This window comes from Oncorhynchus kisutch, linkage group LG11, assembly GCF_002021735.2.
Source record: "Oncorhynchus kisutch isolate 150728-3 linkage group LG11, Okis_V2, whole genome shotgun sequence".
NCBI lineage: Eukaryota > Metazoa > Chordata > Actinopteri > Salmoniformes > Salmonidae > Oncorhynchus > Oncorhynchus kisutch.
In genome coordinates, this window is record NC_034184.2 from 48595007 (window position 1) to 48612997 (window position 17991).

General features: G+C 43.0%; 1 protein-coding gene across 14 annotated transcripts in view; it reads right to left on the reverse strand.

Moving 5' to 3' along the window:
• Positions 1–1465: 1465 nt before the first annotated feature.
• The window catches only part of ldb1a (LIM domain binding 1a), a 30582-nt gene continuing 14056 nt past the window's right edge, over positions 1466–17991 (reverse strand). For 2 of the 14 annotated variants that reach the window (XM_031835898.1, XM_031835901.1), the window contains 10 exons: positions 12317–12422; positions 12160–12204; positions 11957–12032; positions 11736–11838; positions 7843–8015; positions 7467–7589; positions 7205–7282; positions 6927–7050; positions 6646–6782; positions 1466–5500 (listed from right to left, as the gene is read on the reverse strand). In XM_031835898.1, coding sequence (XP_031691758.1) covers positions 5261–5500; positions 6646–6782; positions 6927–7050; positions 7205–7282; positions 7467–7589; positions 7843–8015; positions 11736–11838; positions 11957–12032; positions 12160–12204; positions 12317–12422 — 1205 coding nt within the window. In that variant the 3' untranslated portion in view covers positions 1466–5260. Of the gene's footprint in view, positions 5501–6639; positions 6783–6926; positions 7051–7204; positions 7289–7466; positions 7590–7842; positions 8016–11735; positions 11839–11956; positions 12033–12159; positions 12205–12316; positions 12423–17991 lie in introns of all 14 variants that reach the window. The other 12 variants (XM_020494914.2, XM_031835900.1, XM_031835896.1 and 9 more) reach the window with 7 other exon arrangements.

Below are 17991 nucleotides of genomic sequence, written 5' to 3' on the forward strand. Positions count from 1 at the left end.
CCTACCGCCTAAAAAACACACAGGCCCTGTCCAGAAACAATCCCCCTTGCCCAGTGGCAACTTTCACCTGTGCTAAATTCCCCCACCCTCCCCCTTAAGCACTCATGTGGCTCTTAAAAGTTTGGGATTCAGAACAAGTGAAAGTTGCCCATAGGAACAGATCCAGGATCTGTGCATTTTCCCCCAATCCAAACATGAACCATTAGGGGTTTAAAACCAAAACTGACAGATCAATGTGTAGGAGTTTCATTGCATGCAATGTGGTATGACGTGGCTGATCTCTGGGTTGGCTTGTTCCTAAGAAAGATGGCAGCACTGTCACTGTCTGGTCTGCATCATACCAGAGGAAAAGCATAAACACAGGTGGTGTAGTGTGTACAAAACATTAGGAACACCTGCGCTTTCCATGACAGACTGACCAAGTGAAAACTATGATCCTTTATTGATGTCACCTGTGAAAACCAATCAGTGTAGATGAAGGGGAGGAGACAGGTTAAATAAGGATTTTTAAGCCTTGCGAAAGATTGTATATGTGCCATTCAGAGGGTGAATGGGCAAGAAAAAGTGCCTTTGAACGGGGTATGGTAGTAGGTGCCAGGTTCACCGGTTTTGTCAAGAACTGCAATGCTGTTGGGTTTTGAGTGTTTCAAGAACAGCAACGATGCTGAGTTTCCCATGTGTATCAAGAATGGTCCACCACCCAAAGGACTTCCAGCCAACTTGGCACAACTGTGGGAAGCATTGGAGTCGACATCTCTGTGGAAAACATTCAACACCTTGTCGAGTCCATGCCCTGACGAACTGAGGCTGTTCTGGGGGCAAAATGGGGTGCAACTCAATATTAGGAAGGTGTTTCTAATGTTTTGGACATTCAGTATAAAATGGATAAAGATAAGAGTACAAGAGATGAGAGGTATTGACATTTCTGCTAGAGCCTCCCAAGACTGCCTTTAGGTGAAATGTAAATGATAACATCTGCTTTATATTCATAATCTTTTTTCATCTGCACTAAATGTACAGCCCAAAGGCTTGCTAATGCTATGCAGTATGTTTCAGCATAATGGGAATCATACACTTGGCCTAGGAGAGACTGAGCCAGTATTCTTACACCCATCCATGGAAATGTCAGTCATTATCAAACCTAGTCATCTCCCACATCACATCTGCTACAACACCAAACTGGATCAACGGTCTTCTGGAACAGAGGTGATATTTTAGAACGGAAATTGCATTCTAGTCTTGGAGATTTCCGTGCTAACATGGAGAACAATTTACCCAAAGTCTGTCCGTCTAGCTTCAGAGGCTTCAGCCTACTATCAAAAACACCTATTCTGCCACCCAAAGCCAGCAGGTAAGTCTGGGGCAAATCCTAACTTCCTATTGACATCAATGTGTGACTTAAGCGGAAGTTAGTATTTGCCCCTAATAACAGACAGAACAAGTGAAGAGCCTGAGTCAACTGCACTTAAGTGAAAATTATTCTTTATTGATACCCTAACACAAATCAATGGCAGAAACTAGGCAAAATATAATATACTGTATATCAACACAGCCCTATGACATGAGCCGCTAACGGGAACAGGTATGGGTACTTCACACCACTGACTCAAATCACACCCTACTCCTTATATAAACTCAGCAAATAAAGGTACATTTCTCAGGACCCTGTCTTTTAAAGATAATTAATAAAAACCAAAATAACTAGACAGATCATTGTAAAGGGTTTAAACACTGTGTCCTATGCTTGTTCAATGAACCATAAACAATTAATGAACATGTGCACCTGTGGAACGGTCGTTAAGACACTAACAGCTTACAGACGGTAGGACACAAACGAGGCCTTTCTACTGACTCTGAAAAACACCAAAAGAAAGATGCCCAGGGTCCCTGCTCATCTGTGTGAACATGTCTTAGGCATGCTTCAAGGAGGCATGAGGACTGCAGATGTGGACAGGGCAATAAATTGCAATGTCCGTACTGTGAGACGCCTAAGACAGCGCTACAGGGAGACAGGACGGACAGCTGATCATCCTCGCAGTGGCAGACCACGTGTAACACCTGCACAGGATCGGTACATCCAAACATCACACCTGCGGTGGGTACAGGATGCAGGTACAGGATGGCAACAACTGTCCGAGTTACACCAGGAACGCACAATCCCTCCATCAGTGCTCAGACTGTCCGCAATAGGCTGAGAGAGGCTGGACTGAGGGCTTGTAGACCTGTTGTAAGGCAGGTCCTCACCAGACATCAGTGGAAACAACGTCGCCTATGGGCACAAACCCACCGTCGCTGGACCAGACAGGACTGGCAAAAAGTGCTCTTCACTGACGAGTCGCGGTTTTGTCTCACCAGGGGTGATGGTCGGATTTGCGTTTATCGTCAAAGGAATGAGCGTTACACCAAGGCCTGTACTCTGAAGCGGGATCGATTTGGAGGTGGAGGGTCCGTCATGGTCTGGGGCGGTGTGTCACAGCATCATCGGACTGAGCTTGTCATTGCTGTGCGTTAAAGAGAAGACATCCTCCTCCCTCATGTGGTACCCTTCCTGCAGGCTCATCCTGACATGACCCTCCAGCATAACAATGCCACCAGCCATACTGCTCGTTCTGTGCGTGATTTCCTGCAAGACCAGAATGTCAGTGTTCTGCCATGGCCAGCGAAGAACCCACATCTGAATCCCATTGAGCACGTCTGGGACCTATTGGATCGGAGGGTGAGGGCAAGGGTCATTCTCCCCAGAAATGTCCAGGAACTTGCAGGTGCCTTGGTGGAAGAGTAGGGTAACATCTCACAGCAAGAACTGGCAAATCTGGTGCAGTCCATGAGGAGGAGATGCACTGCAGTACTTAATGCAGCTGCTGGCCACACCAAAATCACCATTTGATTTTGCCCCCCCTTTGTTCAGGGACACATTATTCAATTTCTGTTAGTCACATGTCTGTGGAACTTGTTCCGTTTATGTCTCAGTTGTTGAATCTTGTGTAAATATTTGTATGAACATATGTTAAGTTTGCTGAAAATAAACACAGTTGACAGTGAGAGGACATTTCTTTTTTTGCTGAGTTAAGTACACCACAGGCAGTGATGCCCTATTTAGGGAAACGGGTGTGATTTGAGGCGTGCCCTCAGTTTTCTATTCAGTCACTGCAGAAGTGCTGGACCAGAAGATATGGATGTTAGAAAACATGATTGGATAGTCAAACATTATACAGTTAAGTCTGGGTGGATTTAGAGAGCTTGGGAGGGTTGGTCCTGTGGACTTGGGGGGCTGCTCAACTTGTCATGGAGCTCAGGAGAGACCCCTGGTGGTGAAACTTAGTATCTACACCAACTATGCACAGAGAAAACAGAGGATTCATTCATCACTGTATTGACTTGACTGAAAATCATGTGAAGATAACTATGAGAAACATATGCTACACCATTTGAAATTATTGCCCTTTTACTCTTCTCATACATCTGAATGTTGATAAAGTGACAAGGTAAAGTATAATTTAGATGACAAAGCCAGAGCAGCCCACCATCTGACATTGGAGGCAAAGACATGGATATTGTACATGAGCTTGTGAATTTAAGCCAGACAGGCTCCATTGACATAAAAAAAAAATCAATAAATTGTATGTTGAACCCAAATTCATAGCCAAGCTCATTGAATGTATTTTCCAAACGGTTCAAAAATGATTGTATTTTTGTATCTTTACTTTAGAGAGATGCATTAGATCAACACCCTAAGGCAGAATACATAGAATTACAATTATACAGAAACTACCTTTAAATATACAAGCACAAAGACACATAAAACATGAGGGGGGGGGGGGGGCCCACAAAATTATTCTTAATACAAACCAATAGTATGTTGGGGATCGATGTTCAAAAAGGTCTTGCAAAGTAAATTCTTGGTCTGTAGCTTTCAAAAATTGTGATAAACATTGTGTTGTTTTCCCAAACATTTTATCTTAAAATCTTACAATGCCTTGTCAAAATTGTCTTCAAATGTTTCAAGTAGCAAATCGGAGAGAAACAAACATTGTCTGAGGTGTGGACGCAAGGTACTGAGCGGATAAGTAGACAGAGGATAGGGTGCCACTTGGGATTCAACCCTATTCTCTAAGTGCACTACTTTTGCCCATAGCCCTATAGGTCCTTGTCAAAAATAGTTCACTACATGGGGAATAGGTGCCATTAAAGGCACAGCCTTGAACACTAAAGAGGTGGCCTTTCCCTTCAGATCAGAAACACAGGGCTTCGTTATAACCATATCGGACACTGACAGGCTACATACTGATTCAGACATAAACACAATATTACATAGAAGTAGTAATCAATCACAATAATACAAATGATCTAACAGTAATAATTATACAGTTATATACCGTTGATTCTCCTCTCCAGTCACAGGTTTCTGAATCTTTACAATTTCTTCATATAAGCCATAATAAAAAAGAACAAAACACCATCAATTCATAAGAAAAATAGATTGAAGTTAGTGGAAAAAAAGTGCAAAGAATATTCAGGGGTGTTTTTTTACTTTGTTTTTGCTTGTCTGTTTCATTTTTAGAAATTGATATAAAAATAAAAAATTGAAATCAAATTAAAAACATAGAACATTGAAACCCACTTCTGTATGGCCAGGCGCTCTGGTCCAGGTGGGGAAGTAGGACCGCTCTCCAGTACCCTTGTGTGTGTGTATGAGATTTGCATGTGTGTATGTGTTGCTTGTGTGTGTGTTGTGTGTTTAAGGTTTAGCGTAGTGGTTCTCAACTCCGGTCCTCAAGCTCCGGCAGTGTACAGGTTTTTGTTCCAACCAGGTCCTACAAAACAAATAATTTCGTTTTTAAAAACTGAACGTTGGATTTATGCTGTAGTGCACACAATACTTTTTATTCTGCTAAATCTAAGAGCTAATAAATAAAGCTAGGTATTCCTTCCCTGTGAGGTGAGCACAACAGAAACAGAGGTACGTTGTCAAGGCAACACACCCAGAGACCCGAGGTTGGAACAAGAACCCGCCAATATGGCCGTGACGGCTAGCACTGTGATCATAAAAGGCAGAATCCAGCTCTGACTCAAACACTGACCGGTAAGCACAGACACTAAAAGAGCAGAGTCAGGCCTAGCGCTGATAAGCGAGGGGAGCCAGGAGAAGAGGGCCGGGGTTGAATACCACTGACCATGTGCGAGAGAGAGAGCGTGAATAGCGATTCATTCAGCAGGTAAATGAGTTGCGTATCTGGGTGCTAGGGTTAGGGTTGTGGCTCTACTGTGAGGACTGAGAGTCGTTGTTCTTGCTGTCCTGGCTGTTGGGGGTCTTGTTGTTGTTCCAGGGTGAGTTCGCACCCCCCAGGGCAGGGGAGCTGCCGAAACTGTCCTCGTCCTCCAGGCCCCCCCCTCCATTGGCCGTGTCGAACTGGCCATTCTCCAGCCGCGTGATCAGACGCTCATCCTCGTCTCCAAACTCCCCTCCCATCAGAGTGGGCTCGCCCACCATCATCACGTCCTAGAGAGGGACAGCAAGGGCCGGAACATTATCCCCACAACCATGGGGGAGAACCGAGCATGGACGATCCCAAAGGACTTAGAAAATGGTGGGATGGATGGGGCTGGGACTACCGTTGTTACTCGTAATGGTGAGTTTTGGGCTAGATGAGACTTATGGGATATAAAGTGTTTTTATGATTAATATTTTACATATCCTTTAGGTCCTTGAAGGCCTAAAGTTATATGGACATTTTAAAGTAAAGCTTTTTGGGACCTCTGAAAATAAGGATAATTCATGTTTCAGTGACTGTCCATCCATGCTCACCCCACTTACAATCAGACATAACTCTGGGTTTCAGGCACCCAGCCCAAATACTCAACAACATCTACAACAGGCCCAATGCCGGCCTCTGTTCCAGAGATTTGGGTAATATCGCCCTTCCCTGTTGGTCAGCTGTGGGCAGCCCTAATCCTTGAGTGCTGCATCATGGGGGTTTTCATTCCACCTCGGGTCTCATTGGCTCACTCAATCAATAGCTGCTCAGCTGCCTGTGAATTCTATGTTTTGATAGGCTCAGGTAGATGCGGCTTTTAAGGTTGTAGGACGATAAAGCAGATTGAGCGGCATGTCTCACCCGCTCCAGGTAGACGCTATCCCTAACCACAATATAGGATCAGATTGGCATATCTCCACTCCTAACTTTAATAGTTAGAGGGATGATAATGTATCTGATCCTGGGCCAGCGGTAAGGGGTAATGTCTACCTACTGAATGAGAGTGCGGCCCCAGAGGACCAGGTACTGCCCAGCACTGGCTCACGTCAGTCTTTGGTATAAGCATAATATACACTTGCACTATCCCCCAATACCTGTAGCCGACTTTCCCCACTGATTTTAAGACCAAAAGCCCCACCTCCACCCTTTCTCCTCTCAACCCCTATCCTGCATTCCCCTATCCCAAACAACCCTGCCTTGAACTCATATCCTTATCATACCAGCCCCCATCCCCATCTTTCCTGGCCCCACACTCCCCCATGTTACCTGTCCCAACCCCACCCCGTCACTCTATCCCCACCCCACCTCCAAACACCTATCGTTCCCCGCTCCAAACCCCTATCGTTCCCCGCTCCCCACAAGGTCATGTAGATGGGATGCTTACAGGTACCTGTGTGGAGAGGGGGAAGTTGTTAGCAGGACTCTTCTTCTTGCTGTTGTTGTTGTTTCCTCCTCCAGCGCTCATGTTGCTTCCACCAGACATCTTCCTTTTCCTCCGCTTGTTGGGCGCTTGTCTGGCTGGCTCAGCTGGATATAAAGAGAGGGGGAGAGGTGTTACTGAGATCTGCAGTGTGTGTGTGTGTCTTGATCAGGTTACTCATCACCCAAGTTTGTTTCACCATATAAAAGTGTGTTTTCTGTATACAGAGTGTGTGATGACTGTGTGTTTACCTGGTGGGGCCACCATGCGTTGCCACTTTTGGAAGAGACAGGTCTTGAGACAGTCTCTGGGACTCAGACTGTAGGTCTTGTGTCTGGACATCAACTCCTGCATCGGCTCCAAGATCACACACAGCTAGAGGAAAGAGAAAGACATTGACAGTCAGACTGCCAATACTTCAGCACCTCTAATAGAATGCCAGCTCGGTAGGAACCCCGGTATGGTCAAATTAAAGTGAGTACAACCTCCTTTTTCATTCTACTTCAAGCACTAACTGGGGGTGACTTACCCTAAGGTAGTTGAGTGTGGAGTTGGACAGACCACATCTTGTGATGTTTTTGGCCAGCTGGTCCAGCATCTGAGGGTCCTGCACCTTGGAAGAGGGGGAGGAGAGCAGGGAAGCAATGACTGAATGGTGGTCAGTAACACTGGCATCAACCAATAACTGTTTGTGACCTTTTAATTGTGAACGATAATTGAAATGTAAATGAATTGTTTTGGATTGTAATGTGATTTGTTGATTCAAATAAAGTATTTAAAGTGTGACTCACGTGCATAGCTAGTATGCTACGAGGCAGGACCTCTCTGTGTTGTCTGATGCTAAAGTGCCATGTCTTGATCCTCATCATGTCGTCAAACATGAACTCCAGGTATAAACGACCCTCCACACACACCTAGAGGGGAGAGAAGTTAAAGGTCAAACACAAAGGATGAGAGAGGAAAAAATAAAGCATTGTTTGTGTGTGTAGGGGGGGACTGAAATTAGTGTTTGGATTTGTTGAGTTGTGGAACTGTCGATTTGAGGATTTGGAAATGCAGAACAATGTATATTTGCAATTGAGAGTTAAATGTGTGCTTGCAAATGGAGAATGGAATGTGTACAAAGGTCTGTATGTTCAAATGGACGAGAAAGTGTATTTTACGTACCTGTGTGAACATGGGCTTGCCGTTCTGTGTAACCATGGTGCACTGGTCACAGTCTAGAGACACAAAGTTACTGTGGAATGACTCTTTAGGGTGTTTCAATGTGTAGAACAGCTCAGTGGCGCCCCCTTCAAAGATACTTCGGAAGTACCGTGGGATCAATGTCCGGCCGATAGCTAAGGAGAAGAATAATTTAATGACATTCCTTTGTATAAAATACTACGGACGAGTATTAGGGATAAGCGAAGAGTGGGAAAAAAAAATTGTACTAATATAAGTATTTTTGCATAGATAAAATATCAAAGTTGATAATAAAGTCAAATATTTAGAACTCGGGAATTTCAGTTTGAGAATAAAGTGGTAGTTATATTTCAAGATTAAAGAGGGGATTTGGTTAATTGCATGCCTCCCTGTTGCTGTGCACTGTTGAAATGCCTGAGTTAGATGACCTGGTGAAACCAATGATTTATATACACACAACATGACTGACAGTGTTGAAGCAACCGTGCCTCCATCTTGGAACTCACCCACCATTGGGGAAAAGATTATAATTTGGAACCTATAGAAATATATGTAATACATGTTAGTTATATTATGTAAGCTAAACATAAAAGCATTACAATATTCCTTACGGTGTCTTTTTTTATTACTAATGTTACTGTCCCCACTACAATTTATTTTTTATTTTTTAAGTACATGTAATTTTGTCCTTGAAACATTTAATTGAAACACTGTAGAATCCCATTCATTCCTATGGAAGACTGATCCTACTGGAGAGGGCCAGTATGGCCGACAGGTGGCTTCAAAGCCTCTCAATAGCCAATACATAGCATCAGCAATCCAGGGTTTATATATATAATTCAGTGAAACTATCATTTGGAATTGGCTTTAGAAACGAGGAAATCCTAACTATTTTAGCACATAATATTATTATAAGTATTAGGACCTTGTGGCGAAGATTGGGTCTTTCAGAAGGAGGAACCAAACCGACTTGGATGAGAGAGCCTATTGCAAAGTGAAATCAACAATATTATACAGAATACATGACCAAAGGTATGTGGACACCTGCTCGTCAAACATCTCATTTCAAAATCATGGGCATTAATATGGAGTTAGTCCCCACTTTGCTGGGAAGGCTTTCCACTAGATGTAGGAACATTTCTGTGGGGACTTGCTTCCATTCAGCCACAAACAGTGAGGTTTGGGCACTGATGTTGGGTGGTTAGGCCTGGCTCGCAGTTGGTGTTCCAATTCATCCCAAAGGTATTCAATGGGGTTGAGGTCAGGGCTCTGTGCAGGCCAGTCAAGTTCTTCCACACCAATCTCGACAAACATTTTCTTTACGGACCTCGTTTTGTGCACGGGGGCATTGTCATGCTGAAACAGGAAAGGGCCTTCCCCAAACTGTTACAACTAAGTTGCACAGAATCTTCTAGAATATCATTGTTTGCGGTTGCGTTAAGACTTCCCTTCACTGGAACTAGGGGGCCTAGCTCATACCATGAAATACAGCCCCACAACATTACTCCTCTTCCACCAAACTTTACAGTTGACATTATGCACTCGCGCAGGTAGCTTTCTCCTGGCATCCGCAAAACTCAGATTTGTCCATCGGACTGCCAGATGGTGAAGCGTGATTCATCACTCCAGAGTCCAATGGCGGCGAGATTTACACCACTCCAGCCGACACTTGGCATGGTGATCTTAGGCTTGTATGTTGCTGCTCGGCCATGGAATCCCATTTCATTAAGCTCCCAACGAACAGTTCTTGTGCAGACGTTGCTTCCAGAGGCAGTTTGTAGTGTGTTGCAACCGAGGACATGCGATTTTTACGCACTATGTGCTTCAGCAATCCAGTTCGGTGAGTTTGTGTGGCTTACCACATCGCGGCTGAGCCGTTGTTGCGCCTACACGTTTCCACTTCACAATAACAGCACTTACAGTTGACCGGGGAAGCTCTAGCAGGGCAGAAATTTGACTGACTGACTTGTTGGCACGGTGGCATCCTATGACGGTGCCACGTTGAAAGTCACTGAGCTCTTCAGTTAGGCCATTCTACTGCCAATGTTTGTCTATGGAGATTACATGGCTGTGTGCTCAATTTTATACACCTGTTGGCAACAAGTGTGGCTGAAATAGACAAATCCACTAATTTGAAGGGGTGTCCACATACTTTGGTTTATATACAGTGTATTAGGAATTTCATCATTCCTCCTCCTCAGACCTCACCCCTCCCCTACTCAAGTATCAGCCCTGCACTAGTTAAGCACCACCTCACATTCTCAACCTCACCCCTGCATTGGTCAGGTATAATCCTGCCTCATCGCTCTCATCTGTGCATCAGTCAGTTCTCACCCTTGCATTACACCACATTCTTTTAAAACTACAATGACCATGACTATTGGCCGAAATACATGTACATTTAAACAGCCAGCTAGGAATGATCATTTCGCATCGTGGTGATATATTAATTTCAAAAAGGTACTAGCAAGAATAGTTTAGGGAAATGATGTTTACATACACAAACTAGAGTCCTTCACTTGCTAGCTAGCTATGAACTTATTTACAGGATAGCTAGCCACAAAAACTAGATTGGGTAGGTCTAGTTACATAGCAGGATCAATTAGTAATACCCAATTAATTTGCTTACATTTAGGAAATGTGTTTGAAATGGGCATAATTCTTTAATTGATTAAACCAACCCATGTTATTTAGCTGTATTAAGCTATGGTGGTGTACCAGAATTCTAAGATTGTAATAGGTTGTGTTTACATAGTCCCTCACGGAATTACGTTTCAGTGGCCACGCCCCTCTACTGGGGTAGGGGTGTAAAGATCCCTCAATCTGCCGTTGGCACACATACAAATTAGCCGCAAGGTTGCCTTGTTAAATCTTCTTCATTCTCTTCAATTAAATACCATGACTGTTTTCTCATTAGCTGGAAATGTTTGAAATGTCCAATACAACATACATCAGTGATATTGTTTTACTTTAAGACAGACTGGTAGAATAGCATGCATAGCTAAACATCACTAGCATTCACTGGTTGAAGTAACTTAAGAGTAATGGGAGTTGATTGGTGACTATGACATGAATATATATATATATATATATAAAATTCACAACATTTGGACGGGAGTTATAATACAAAATAATGTAAACTGTCTTATTGCTTGAATTCAGGCTTGACTAAATGGTGAAAGATTGCTTCAATTTTCCCATGTGGACCAATGCAGCCAGTGGAGTGTCTACGACATCCATAGCTAGTAACTTTGTAATGGAAATCAATTTAATCATAGTAAATTATGGTATTTCTTAATTGCCAGCTACATTTTCCAAATATTATACCTCCATGTGTTGTCAGCTCTTAGCATATTTTTTTGGCCAATGTAAAAGCTCATTGTGAACAAATGAGTGCATGGGTGAGAAGGAGAAGTGAAGCTTGACTAATGCAGGGGTGAGGATTGAGGAGAAGGAGTGACACTTGACTAGTGCAGGGTTGATACTTAACATGGCGAGGGGTGAAGAATGAGAGTTCCTAATATGTATTCCATACACTTGTGTACCAGCTAATCCCAGCAGTCACATGTCAGTGCGATTATGGCTGAGAATATCCTGCTGTAGCCTATTAAAGAAATACTTTATTCTGGAGAGAGTGGCTTTATTGTCCAAATATTGCGACTTTATTCATGAATTTGTATTTTGACTTTATTCCAAATATTTTTTTTTTTTATTCCCCACACACAATACCCTCACCAATCACCATTCATATTTTTTCTCTCTTCACTTGGCCTGAATATTCTTGTGTAAAATAAAGATTGTAACCATAATGTGTAACAGGGTGAAATCTATACGATCCCATTTTAAAAGCCTCCCTGAAAGTCTAAGTGTCTTACTGTATCGTTTGGGCCCGTCCTCCAGACAAAAGGTTATGGTCAGCATGGCATCATCTTCAAAGAACTCTGTGGTGAAGGCATCCCACCAGAGATTGTCACAGTCCTACAACACACAATAAATTAATAAATCTGCCATCACAAGTTGTCAGAGTCTTACAAGAGCACAGGGAGACTGACAACCGGAATAATTGAGTTTGTGTGCGTGTGTGTTGGGCTTTCACCTCTGTCCAGTTCTGTAGCCGCTTGTTGAGCTCAAATATCCTGTAGTCTGTCTGGTTGCCGTATGGTGTAGGTCTCCTGCAACAGGACAGAGCAGGGTCAGTACACAACTTTATTTTCCGGTTGAAAGTTTTTCTCCAACACTTTTTGGAGGCCTGAGGGGTGAGGATTGAATCTGTGATGTATGCTCAGTCGGTGTACTCACCCCATGCCAGGCTCTAGGTATGACGGGGGGTACATTGGTGTTGGCCTGCAGAAAGACAGGCGAGAGTGAAAATGTATTATAATAATTATATAGGTACTAATAGTACCAAACTACAGTAATAACAGTATGAGCTAAGTGGAAGTTGTGTGTGTCCTACCCCACGTCTCTGTCCAGCATGGTGCCGGGGTGGAAGGGGGGGAAGGCACTGCCGTTAGGGCCGGGCTCCTTGGGGGAGTACAGCTTGAACGACTTAGATGAACAGCCTGGAGAGAGAGAGAGAGAGGAAAAAGGAGATTGAGCTCAAAAAAATAAAAGGGAACACGTAAACAACACAATGTAACTCCAAGTCAATCACACTTCTGTGAAATCAAACTGTCCACTTAGGAAGCAACACTGATTGACAATAAATTTCACATGCTGTTGTGCAAATGGAATAGGCAACAGGTGGAAATTATAGGCAATTAGCAAGACACCCCCAATAAAGGAGTGGTTCTGCAGGTGGTGACCACAGACCACTTCTCAGTTCCTATGCTTCCTGGCTGATGTTTTGGTCACTTTTGAATGCTGGCGGTGCTTTCACTCTAGTGGTAGCATGAGACGGAGTCTACAACCCACACAAGTTGCTCAGGTAGTGCAGCTCATCCAGGATGGAATATCAATGCAAGCTGTGGCAAGAAGGTTTGCTGTGTCTGTCAGCGTAGTGCATGGAGGCGCTACCAGGAGACAGGCCAGTACATCAGGAGACGTGGAGGAGGCCGTAGCAGGGCAACAACCCAGCAGCAGGACCGCTATCTCCGCCTTTGTGCAAGGAGGAGCACTGCCAGAGCCCTGCAAAATGACCTCCAGCAGGCCACAAATGTGCATGTGTCTGCTCAAACGGTCAGAAACAGACTCCATGAGGGTGGTATGAAGGCCCGACGTCCACAGGTGGGGGTTGTGCTTACAGCCCAACACCGTGCAGGACGTTTGGCATTTGCCAGAGATCACCAAGATTGGCAAACTCGCCACTGGCGCCCTGTGCTCTTCACAGATGAAAGCAGGTTCACACTGAGCACGTGACAGAGTCTGGAGACGCCGTGGAGAGCGTTCTGCTGCCTGCAACATCCTCCAGCATGACCGGTTTGGCGGTGGGTCAGTCATGGTGTGGCATTTCTGTGTAGACTTCCATCTTCCAAGCGTAGCTGGATTGTGCGTCACAGGCCACCCATATCTTGATACCATACTTTGCTGACCATATACTGCCGGAAAGGACAGCGACCTTTTGACAAGAGATTACTCAATGATTTTACAGCAATACAAAATAAAAGTGAAAAATCTTAAATTAGATTATTATTATTTTTATTTTTTTTAACCTTCGAATGGAACCAGTTGCTCATCCACTTACTTCAGGCCCAGGGTTGTAGAGGTATGACAGAGGCTCCACCCACTTCTCCCAGACCTCTCTTATGGCCACAAGTTTGCCTCACACATCTTGCAGGTCTTGACTCACGGTTATCAAATCGTAGCATTCTTGAGAAAGTGAGAAAGACTTCCAGTGGCATCGTGGCACAGAAATCGCCCTTCCACTCTCTGCATCCCAGAGACTACATGTGGCCTCGACCTCGGGACCCATACACACCCACTAAGATAAGCAGCCATATGTAGGTACGCAGGTCAATCTCATCCATCCTGTTCCAGGTAGGTGACTCCATATTTACAGAAACCCTCCAAATTGGTCATCTCCAGGATGATTTTTCCCATGGCTGATGTGATGCACATGTAGAATGTTGAGGCGAAGTCCTGGGCTTGGGCAACTGCATGTCCTGTGTCCTGGGGTCATCCTTATGACATTTTGTGCTGCCACCCGGCCCTGGTTGTTATATGGTGACAAGGACCATGTTATTTTACTGTTCTTTGACAAAAATGGCTCTTTCAGCGTGGGAGATTTCTTCTTCATCTGAAGATGCATCATGCTCTGGGTTGTATTCTTCCCCCATCTTCTTCAGATACCTCCTTTTCTAAATCATTGTTCTCTTGTTCCTCCTGGACATATATAAAATAAAATCAATACTACAACTTGCGGGGCACTGAAACGTGCACTCACAGCTTCAGCAAAGAGGGAACTGGGGGACTCATCTGCAGCCTGACTGTAATCCCCATGAGTAAACAATGCTTTCAATAAATGTTTATTTTGTCTGAAATTGTTTTTATTTTGGATGTGAACTTGAGTCATGTGTGGGGTTGTGGAGGGGAGATGCTGCACATGCACAATTACGTTTTAGTTTTGTCTGAGTTCAATCAGTAGCACACAATCTCAATTTCTCAGTGTGTGTGTGTGTGTAAATGATTTCAACTGCCGGGTCAAAGATGACCCTAAGACTATCTTTGTACCCTGGTGGTATACAGCTTTCATGGAAATATGAACAAAGGCGATGTTTCACTTTTTCTAATGTTGGGGGTCACTCTAGGGAAAGTCATCAAATTTCAAGTTGAAAAAACAGTGGCTGTTAAACAGTGGCAGGTCATTTTTGACCTAAATGATATCACAAAACTGATTTGACATGATTATTGTTTAGATCCCCACATTATTTACATTAGAAATATTGTTTCTATGTCCAACCTTTTGATGTTAAAGCTTTGGGGCAGAGTCTCTCTACACACAAAGGATGTTTGACTTCTTCATATTGCAGTTCAGATAGACTTTATGACCGGTCATTAAAGTCACAGGACCAGCCCACTCTCCCCTTCCTCTCTGGTGGGAGGGAGGGCTCTCTTTAATCCTCACCCAGGAGGGAGGAAAATATCCAACCCTAATTCTGATGCCTAGTCACTTTACCCTGCCTTTATGAACATATCTACCTCAAACACCCGCACATTGAAATGGTACTGCTACTCCCTGAATATAGCTTCATTCTTCAAATCAAACCTTAAAATCAGTCACACACGGTGAACAGATGTTATTGCGAGTGTAGCGAAATGCTTGCACTTCTAGTTCCGACAGTGCAGCAATATCTAACAATTACACAACTACCTAATCCACACAAATCTAAGTAAAGGAATAAATATATATACACACTACTGTTCAAAAGTTTGGGGTCACTTAGAAATGTCCTTGTTTTTTTTAAATAAAAGCACATTTTTGCCCATTAAAATAACATTAAAATTGATCAGAAATACAGCGTAAACATTGTTCATGTTGTAAACGGCTGATTTTTTAAATGGAATATCTACATGGGCGTACAGAGGCTCATTATCAACCATCATCACTCCTGTGCTCCAATGGCACATTGTGTTAGCTAATCCAAGTTTATAATTTTAAAAGGCGGATTGATCATTAGAAAACCCTTTTGCAATTATGCACAAAAACTGTTGTCCTGATTAACTTCGATGAATAAGGTGCCCAGAGTAAACTGCCTGCTACTCAGACCCAGTTGCTAATATATGCAGATTATTAGTATTGGATAGAAAACACTGAAGTTTCCAAAACTGTTAAAATAATGTCTGTGAGCATAACAGAACTCATATGGCAGGCAAAAACCTGAGAAAAATCCAACCAGGAAGTGGGAAATCTGAGGTTTGTAGTTTAAAATAAAGTGATTGCCTATACAATATACTGTCTATGGGGTCATATTGCACTTCCTAGGGCTTCTAGATGTCAGTCTTTAGAACGTTGTTTCAGGCTTCTACTATGAAAGGGGAGCGAATAAGAGCTGTTTGAACCAGGGGTCTGGCTGAAAGCCTTTAGCTAAGTCTCGCGCGCGAGCTCCATTCCCTTTCGTTTCTAATGACAAAGGAATTGTCCAGTTGGAATATTATTGAAGATATGATTAAAAACATCCTAAAGATTGATTATATACACATCGTTTGACATGTTTCTACAAACTGTAATGGAACTTTGACTTTTTGTCTGGACTTAGTGCCCGCGCTTTGTGCATTTGGATTTGTGAAGTAAAGGCGAGAACAAAAAGGGGGTATTTGGACATAAAATGGACTTTATCAAACAAAACAAACATTTATTGTGGAACTGGGATTCCTGTGAGTGCATTCCGATGAAGATCAAAGGTAAGTGAATATTTATAACGCTATTTCTGACTTTTGTGACACCTCTCCTTGGTTGGAAAATAGTTCTCTGTGGCTAGGCGCTGACCTAACATAAACGTATGGTGTGCTTTCACTGCAAAGATTTTTTTTAATCTGACAGCGGTTGCATTAAGGATAAATGTATTTAATTGTATGTTTAACACTTGTATCTTTCATCAATGTTTATGATGAGTATTTTTGTCATTTGATGTGGCTCTCTGCACTTTCACCGGATGTTTGTTTGAAACAAAGCATTTCTGAACATAACCTCGTTTGAAATTGGTGCGTTTTTGGACATAAAGATCAACTTTATCGAACAAAACACACATTTATTGTTTAACATGGAGTCCTGGGAGTGCCATCCGGTGAAGATCAAAGGTTAGTGATTAATTTGAGGAGGAGGAGTACAGGAGGGTAATGAGCACGCACCCCTAGGGAGCTCCAGTGTTGAGGATCAGCGTGGCAGATGTATTAGCTAGGTTGCCACTTGTGGTTCGCATATTAAAATTGAACTTCAGGTCATGAAAATAAATAGCTAGCCAGCTACTCAACCCTGTTGCACAAAGCTAATGTTATAAGCAGCCAGCCAGCTTCATCTGGCTAGTGAGGCTCGACCGGACCAGATTATGTGTTGGGACGCTAGTCACAATAAGGATTAGGCACAAATAGTGGAATTTGCAGTTTGCCTTCAAATTAAAAGTATGTCATTGACAGCAATGCAAATTAATACAAGTAGAATTATGCCATACTTTTATTTTGAAGGCTAACCGCAAAGTCACTATTGTAGCTTATCTTATAAATTAGGGTTATTTTAGATGACACCAAGCTACATACAGTTGAATTCAGAAGTTTACATACACTTTATCCAAATACATTTAAACTCAAGTTGTTCACAATTCCTGACATTTAATCCTAGTAAATAATCCCTAGTAAAACAATACAGCCTGGATTCGAACCAGGGACTGTAGTAGTGCCTCGTGCGCTGAGATGCAGTGCCTTAGACTGCTGCATCCATGTGTGTGTAAAATATCAGATATCGGCCAAAAATGTCACATGGGTGCATCACTCCTAACAATACATACAAATCCCCCAAAGAGTAAGAAAGGAACTAAGAAACATCAAAATATTAGAAAGAGCAATGTCAGTGTCCGGAAAATATATGTATACGATGGTGTATATACACATTATGGACAGTACATGAATAGAAAAGGTGTACAGCAGTGGTTATATGGGATGAGCCTCGACTAGAAAACAGTAAGTACGCAATTCATTGTAAAGGTTGTATTCGGCACATGTGACAAGTAAAATTTGATTTGAGTATATACGTATTAGGTGTGTAAAAGGCTCTCCGTCTGACAACAGACCTCTCCCCTCTTCTCCAGATGATAGCCTGTGTGTGTGTGTGTTGCCCCTACTACAGAAACTGATCTAAGGTCTGCTTTGAATGTTCTCTTCAATCGGATTTGGGGAGGATAAGCTGATCCTATATCTGTTACTTTGGGCCTACATGACAATTTCCCTAGCCCTACAGATATGATTGGAGATGGTGGATTAACACTCCCCTGGTGCTTTTCCACTGAGATTTAACCCCACACTAGTCGCCAGTGTTTTTTTAAATGAAAGCTCAAGTGTAATTATGTTTCCATCAGGAGTGTGACACTACATACTTTATGTTCTGTAAGGTGTTAAAGTTAACATGTAGCAATTGTTATGTAAACGCACGCTAAAAAGCAACGTGGCCCAGAACCTGGGCTCAGCCCCAAGTCCAGGAAG